General features: G+C 50.3%; 1 protein-coding gene across 1 annotated transcript; it reads right to left on the bottom strand.

Moving 5' to 3' along the window:
- Positions 1-5,213: 5,213 nt before the first annotated feature.
- On the bottom strand, positions 5,214-6,740 carry TMEM80 (transmembrane protein 80; the record flags this gene model as incomplete). The annotated part of the gene is made up of 3 exons (XM_010012774.1): positions 5,214-5,419; positions 6,438-6,530; positions 6,637-6,740. Coding segments are annotated over 3 exons (403 nt in total), but the record flags the coding sequence as incomplete, so codon positions are not given.
- Positions 6,741-8,242: the final 1,502 nt, after the last annotated feature.

Genomic DNA, 8,242 nt, shown 5'->3' with positions numbered 1-8,242 from the left:
AAACACGGCTTTGACAGAGCTGTGCTGGGTTACAGAGGGAGAGGGTGGTGAGTGCTAAACCCACCTTGGGGAGGAACCAAGGTGAAGCAATTGCTGTGGTGCAGGAGGGGGGAGTAAAGGGCTTCAGGTGGGACACAAGGAAAGCAAGAACTGCTTCTTGCAGGAGTAGAGTCATAGAACCCAAGACTGGTTTGGGATGAAGGGAGCTTAAAGATCCTCCAGCTCCAACCCCTGCCACGGGCAGGGACACCCTCCACTAGAGCAGGTTGCTCCAAGCCCCTGTGTCCAACCTGGCCTTGAACACTGCCAGGGATGGGGCTTTTGAGACCATTCAGTTAAAGTGCAGGTGCATCACAGGCCTCCCCCCGTCCCCACAGGGATGCTGAACACAGCATGTAGAGAGACCCCTTGTCACTGGCCTTGGGGAGCTGCAACTCTGGCACTAGAGAGGGAAATAGAACACTTCCACCCCAGGACACAGGTCTGGAGGCTTCCTGAGCTCGGTGCTGGTGGAGTCCCCTGCACCATGGTTTCCTTCAGTGCCTGTCTTACTATGGGGGCTCGGGGTCAGCTCAGTGCCTGGCCCGGGTCCAGAGGAGTGGGGGAACACCCCGGGTGAGTTACTGCAGGAGGAATGCTGCTGGGTGAGCCGGCTGGGCAGCGGGAGAGCCAGTTCCCTGCCTGACAGCTCAGCTCTGACAGGAGATCAACTTCTTCTGCCGTGCGGAATGTGAACCGATACTCGGTGTGATGCACCCACCCAACACCCATCACCCTCCTCACTGCGAGGTCAGTGAGATCCTGGGGGATCTCAGCACAGGATGCACTGTGAAACAGGAGAAGCAGTTCTTAGAGGCTGCCAACCACAATTCCAGGCAGGAGAAAGGATGTTGGTTCAACAGAAGGGAAATGCAATGGGAACATCAGCTCAACCAGAGCCTGGCAAACCCTGCAAGTGGAAAGGCTTTGTGCAGCAGATCCCTACCCCCTGGAATATGTCATCTACCACTGGGATAACACAGTGGGACCACTGGGCCGGGCTGACTTTCCTGGGATGCAAACAGGGAGGTGGCAGGATTCTGTTGGAGAAGTGGTTCAACAGAAGGGAAATGCAATGGGAACATCAGCTCAACCAGAGCCTGGCAAACCCTGCAAGTGGAAAGGCTTTGTGCAGCAGATCCCTACCCCCTGGAATATGTCATCTACCACTGGGATAACACAGTGGGACCACTGGGCCGGGCTGACTTTCCTGGGATGCAAACAGGGAGGTGGCAGGATTCTGTTGGAGAAGCCATTTGATGTTCCTGGCACTGTGCTTGCTCTTGGCCAGCCTCAGCTCCATGTTCATGATGAAGTGGGCTACTGTGAGGTGCTGCACCCGCAGGAAACCTCTAACTGTGAGAGGAGGAGGCAGCTTTTCCTCTGGGCAGGGAAGAAAACCGCAGTGGAGCTTATTACATCCTCCCTGTAACAGCTGATGCTGGTCTAGGAGGGGAATTACCCTGACGTGCCGGGGTGGTTCCAGTATTCCTGCTCCGCTGGCTTCGCTCAGCACCGTGTCCTCAGCCCTGCTCCTTCGCTGGGCTTTGGGCTGTACATCATTTCTGCCTGCTGAGGAACACGGAAAGGCTGTGGACCAATAAATCCCTATCTCTCAGAGTATCTCCAGGTTGGAAATCCCAGGAGGCTAAACTTGCATCTCGGGATCAGCCTTTTAAATGAGCTTGGCGGCAGACACCCCTGTGATGGCTGAAGAACAAAGACTTCTTCCTGGCAGAGCAAACACCACCCAAACCCAGCTCCTCAAAATAGGTGTTCCTCTCAATTTTTAATGCACTTTTCATCCAACTGGCTTGTCCTGTTCCAGGAGGGTTGGGCCTCCTCATTAAAGCCTCCTGCAAGCTTCTGTCTGGCAAATATCATCAATGGCTTTGCTGTGCTGTGCCTTATCTGAACAGTGGGAATGGTTTGGAAAGGTTAGAGAAACCCTCTGAGGCCAGGGCCTGATTCACTTGGGGTTTTCTACCAGCTCAGCATGGAGAGAAGCTGTTGTGAAGTCAGGGTCACCAGCACGAGTGGCAATTCCCAGTCCAAGCCTGGAAATACTCGAGATGAAGGAGCTGTCTGGAGCTTCTTCAGCCCACATTCATCATGGAGTGAAGGGCTGTCAGCAGCAGAAGTGCCCCAGTATCTGCTCATCTAATCAGAACAAAGTTTATGGACAATTTAGGATAAAATTCCATATAAAAACTGCCCTGTTGAGGGTGCAAATCCAGGTTGGTGCCAGGGACCCCCAGCAGGCACTGGCAGCATCCAGGACTCTGTGGGCAGTGTGAAAGCCACCAGGCCCTGCTCCGAATGAGCTCAACAATGGGTGTTTATTGTCATATGTGTCTGTTTACTCCACTGCTGACTGTGAGCATGTTGTCACTCTGTGCTGATGCTTGGATTTCATCTAGGTGATGGTTAGCGAGCAAAGGGTTCACTGTGCTTTATATCATCTATAGCTCTGTATCTCTACAGAGAACCACAGAATCCCAGACTGGTTTGTGTTGGAAGGGACCTTGAAGCTCCTCCAGTTCCAGCCCCTGCCACAGGCAGGGACACCCTCCACCAGAATCCCCCAGCCCAGCTCCAGAGCAGAGCTGCTCCAGCCCTCGCAGCAGCTCCGGGGCCTCCTCTGGCCTTGCTCCAGCAGCTCCACGTCCCTCTGGTGCTGTTGCCCAGAGCTGGGTCAGGGCTGCAGGGGGGGCTCCCCAGAGTAGAGCAGAGGGGGATCTAGTTTTATGGCACAGCACCCCGAATGGATGTAGGGCCATAACTGAGAGGGTGGTGATCTGTGGTGGGGTCAAACACTTACAGTAGGAACACCTCCCACTGGCTTTACTAGTACCTCCCGAGTCTACACCCTTGGCCTCTGCTACCTCCAGTTGTGCTGATGCTTTGTATTGATTTTGTTGTAGTAAGCACCGTGAGGAGGAAGGAAGATAAAGCACAGAGGCTGAAACTTGAGGTTAACATGTGTGACCCCATCTGCTGCACCACCTGCATCCAGGTAAACATAACTTTCTCTTTGCAGTATTTCCTTTAAGCCTGTTGGATGTTCTATTGCCAGAGCTTTGTGTAGGACAGGTGTAAATACCAGGAGAACTTTGTGCTTCTCTTTGCACACAGAGAGGGGTCGGCTTGGTTTGGGTTTGTCACTAGCGGGGTACCCAGAGCTCGGTGTGTCTGGCACACCTCGGAACAAGTGTGATGGCTACATTCCATGGTGCCAAGCAAGCCTGGAAGGACAAACGGGCGTGTGTTTGAGTCATGCAGAAGCATTTGATCAGTCAACTTCCTCACTGCTCTTTAGCACCCAGTTCTGCTGCTTTACTGTTATCTTCACGGGTGCAGTCGTGCTCCTGTGGGTTGGTTGAGCCATTGGCTGAGCAGGATCCAGCCATGTGGGATTCGTGTCCATGTGTGTATTTCAATTTTGAGGGCTGGGTGGTGTAAAATGGACAGAGCTGGTGTAATGTCTCCTATGAGGACAGGCTGAGAGAGCTGGGCTGGGGCAGCTGGAGAAGTCTCCTTAAGGGGAGACCTTAGAGCAGCTCCAGGGCCTAAAGGGGCTCCAGGAAACCTGGAGAGGGGCTTGGGACAAGGGATGGAGGGACAGGACAAGGGGAATGGCTTGAACCTGCCAGAGGGGAGATTGAGATGAGCTCTGAGGCAGAAGCTGTTCCCTGGGAGGGTGCTGAGGCGCTGGCACAGGGTGCCCAGAGAAGCTGTGGCTGCCCCATCCCTGGCAGTGTTCAAGGCCAGGTTGGACACAGGGGCTTGGAGCAACCTGCTCTAGTGGAAGGTGTCCCTGCCCGGGGCAGGGGTTGGAGCTGGAGGAGCTTTAAGGTCCCTTCCAACACAAACCAATCTGGGATTCTGTGGTAATGTGGTTAGAGCTGGTGTAATGTGGATGGATCTGGGGTTACATGGCCTTGGAAGGGTCCCCCTGGGTATGAGTGATGAGACTGGGTCCTTCCAGAGGAGCTTCTGCATCTTTTACTCCCTTCTACCACCACCACCAGAAGCCTGCAGCGTGGCTGGGGCTGTACAGGGCCTGCACTGCTGGATTTTCAGCCCCTGGGTACTGCAAACAAGGGCAGACCTCAGGCACGTTTCCCCAGAGCAGGAGAATGGCCTACATGGAGCAGTGGCAGGATCTGAGGGGTTCTGTGCACACCTCTAGGCTCACCTGAGCCTCCTTTGTGTAGTGTAGCTGTAGCCTCGGATGTCAGCAAGATGCTCTGCACTTCAAACGCTTCTTAGATCCAAAACTTTATTTGAACAAATAAATACAAGAACTTCCAAATATAAAACCTGCTTGTACAACTCCCCCCCAACCCCCCCAACTTCCCATTAACACATGGGTTGATACAGTAAAAACTCTGAACTTCAACGCAGCTCTGCATTTAAAAGACAAGACTTACATGTAGTCATTTGATAGGATAAACACATTTAACATCAAATAGAAATAATCCTGTTGGAACTTTTAAGTAGGACAGAAGAGTGAGTGAGTGGTGAATGTTTAGGCTCACCTTAAAGCCAGCCTAGTTAAACTAACACACCCTCATGCTACAGAGGCCTTTGGTCTCTCCAGCTGCCCAAACCCTGCAGCTGAGCTCTCTGGCTGCACACAAAACTCAATTCAACTCCTTCCCACAGGGATAAACCAGGTTCTGCCCTAGTAAAGTCAGGGAAATTACCACTGGGGTCTGAAAACACAAATGAGAGCAGCAGAGAAACCGTGCCCTCAAACACGAACGCGGTGTGTGTGGTACGGCAGAGCGAGCCTGTGCTGTGTCGCCCTGATTCCTTTCTGTGTCACTCTGGTGCTGTGATCTGAGCATCTCAACAGTGCTCAGATGATGCCTTGGCTGCTGTTATGTGTTGGGAATGAATAGTGAGTGGGGATCCCTCAGGAATACCAGGGCATTAAGAGGTTTTGCTGAATCACCCCTTGCCTTTGCCCATAGCTGACAGATCAGAGAGCATAAAAGCTGCTGCACAGGATGTTTTACCTGTCACTCAGGTCTGCCCCTCAAAAACCTGTACTTCAAACACAGGAAAGTTTTACAGGACTTTTCTATATATAAGTATTAAATAGCTGAACTATAACCCCAATCTTTTATATTAGAAATGTGTTGATAACACGTTGAAGAACTGTAGGTTTATCTGATAAAAGCAGCGATGGCGGAGACCTTGAGAATTGACTCCATCCCATAGGAGAGGAGCAGAACAGCGTTGAGGATGACATCTGCTTTCAGCACATAGGTTTGCCACACCAGGAAATACACAGCCAGAAACACACTTCCCACTGTCATCACAAGGCTGAGCCCCAACGGACCCTCCTCTTCTGTCAGGTTCCCCCTTGCACCTTGAAGGAAAGAAAAAGCTGATGTGAGTCTTTGATGTCTTCTGACAGAATCACAGCTCTGAGTCTAAAATGTTCCTGTTCAAAACCAGTTCTTGCTCTTACAGCTCAGCACACACTGAAATACTGGCCTGAGCCAGGCTCTGTCAGTGACCATCAGAACAAACCCAGGCACCACAGGACAATCCACTTCTTGCTGACCCAGGTTAATCTAAATGAAGAGCAATCCATTGATACTCAAGTCCTGGCTCCCACCTTTTCCTAGCACAGATCATCAGTTCTGAAGCTGCAAAGCATTTTGATCACTCAGCTTCTTGGTCAACCATCAAACCAGCCCGCACTCAATGTGACACCTGAGATCACCCAATCCTGACTTTAAAATCTTACACAATATACAATTTTCTCTATTCCCTGCTAATCTATTCCTATTTCAAGTTACTCTGTAGTGGAGAAGCTGCTCTTCTCTCTTCCTTGCCATCTTATTTCCAAGCAGTCTCAGTAGATTTTGCTGTTTAACTACATTAGACTTGAAATTCACTTCTTTATTCATGCCCCAAAATGCTCCAAGCAAACATGTGCAGAGCTTGAAGGCAGCAGGCTGAGATCACCCCATGGCACGTCAGCTGAAGCCAGCACAGACCCACCTGGTCGCAGCAGTATCAAGCACAGATTTGAATAGTAACTTATTTCCTTATTACAGAAGGACTTTATGAAGTTTCAGCAAGATCTGGGCAGGGGTCAGGAGGCCCTTTCTAGCCTTGAGTACTGGTATACATGAAGCTGCTCTTAGGCCTCCCCAGAGCCTCCTCTTCTCCAGGCTGAACAAGCCCAGCTCTCAGCCTGTCTTCATAAGGGAGGTGAAATCTATTGACTAGTCAGATAAAGCTGAATGACATAAACAACAGTCTCCAAATATCTGCTATTCTGCCAAACTGGCACGTTTTGACTGCCATTTAATTTCAGAATGATCAATGCTTAAGGATTATATTGCATGAAGAGGCACAGTGATAACGTGACCTACCCAGGTACAACCGGAGCACTTCCACAATAGCCATAACGAAAAGCAGGGTAAGATCAAGAGTCAAAAAATCATCTGGATAGCTGAAAACTTGACCTGGAGAAGAAGGCAGCATAAATGAGGCAGGAAAACCCAGCAGGGGCAGACAGAGCCCTGCAACAAGCACCCAGCCTCCTCCTGTGTTACAATATGAGCAACTTACTTTTATAAAGCACCATTGCGAGAGTTGCCAAGAAGTAAAAGATGAAATAAACGCCATTTACATAAAACAGAAGCTGTAGAGGAACAGATGACATCTGAGAGCTGCTGTTAAGGATTTCTCACATGGATGAGGTGGGATCTCGTTCACAAAATCACCATTTCCCACTAACTACAAAATACTGTGGTTTTTTAAACTTGCCAGTTCAGCTAAAGGGATTTACTGGGTAGGATTCAGAGTACCTGAGGTTGCAAACAACAGGAGTTAGGATAAGAACTTGCTGTTTCAGGTTTGGCTTCAGTTCCTGTTAAAGAATGTGATTTGGTATGTGGTGGGGTGTTTTTTAGCCTCAGGGAATGAGGGAGGTGCATGTGCGCGTTTCCACAACAACTTCGCTCCCTCTCAGTCGGCTTGAAGCAGTTGACAGGGGCTTGGCAGACTTCCAACACACCAAATTCCAGGGGTTTTGCAAATAGGTGGCTCTGTGAAGCAGCCAGGCCCCACCACTGCCCACAGGATGGGAAGTCTGAAAGCTGTGCTCCATGTTACACCTCTGAGAAAGGCCACAAGCTCAACTTTGAGATGCAAATCCATCAGGAACAGACTTCCTTAATTCACTGCTGACAAAGCTATCTGTTGGATAGTGGAAGATCCTATTTAGCTTTAGTTATTTGTCTCTGTGGATCCACTGCCAAAGCATTTGAGAGCTCCACAAGCCTTAACACATCCCCAGAATGTCCCTGAAGGACAGGGGCTGTCTTACAAACAGGCAGACATTAGTGGCAGGCTCAGGAGAGGTTCTGTCATCCCAAGGTGAGAGCCCCCTAAAGGTACCCATCCAGCCTGATTTAGCTGCCTGAGATCCCTCTGGATCCAGCAGAGATGAGCCCTTTCCTAGCCACAAGCTCCTGCCCAGGCTGGGATGAGCCACGTCCAGTGTTAACCCTGGTTTATTGGAGACACCACAACCCTGGATGTTTTCGGGAGCCCACTGACAGGCACGACCCCGTCCGGCAGGTCCATATGTACTGAAGGAATCACTTGCTCTTAAGGCACAGCAGCATGTGACTTATGGCATGTAGGAGACAATGCAGGACATCCTGGGTTCACCTCTGTATGGAGAAGTTGGAATGTGGCTCCAAGAATCCACTCCTCTGTATTTTTGATCCCCAAATGCCTTTCTTAGCCTTAAATAATACAATTTCATTTATACAGGAAGCGATCAGTGCAGATTTCATTATTTCCACATCTTTCTATCCTCAATACATCCTCCTCTCTCTCCCCCAGCCCTTCTCAAATCCTTGGAGTACCTCCAAGCAGGGACTTCGTCCCAGGCACCTTTTAGAGGCTCTGCCCAGCCCATTCCTGCACGGAGCAGCCACCCACCTGCAGTGGCTGTATCCCAGTTCCCAGAGCAGCTCATGTCATTAAACCAGAACCAGGTTTTTGTGTTTTTCCAGTTGAAGGAAGGTGGAGCAAAAAAAATTACTAGATGGGTTCTAAGCATGGAAATCTCTGAAGCTGAGGGTGTCTCCTCTTAGGAGATACTTAGATCTTGGCAGCAGTAAAGGGAGAATTAGCATGAGAGAAGAGGAAGTGCTACTGAAAG

The sequence above is a fragment of the Nestor notabilis genome, unplaced genomic scaffold (assembly GCF_000696875.1).
Source record: "Nestor notabilis isolate BGI_N333 unplaced genomic scaffold, ASM69687v1 scaffold25414, whole genome shotgun sequence".
Classification (NCBI taxonomy): domain Eukaryota; kingdom Metazoa; phylum Chordata; class Aves; order Psittaciformes; family Psittacidae; genus Nestor; species Nestor notabilis.
Note: the sequence above shows the minus strand (reverse complement) of the source record. Positions and strands in the feature narration are given on the sequence as shown.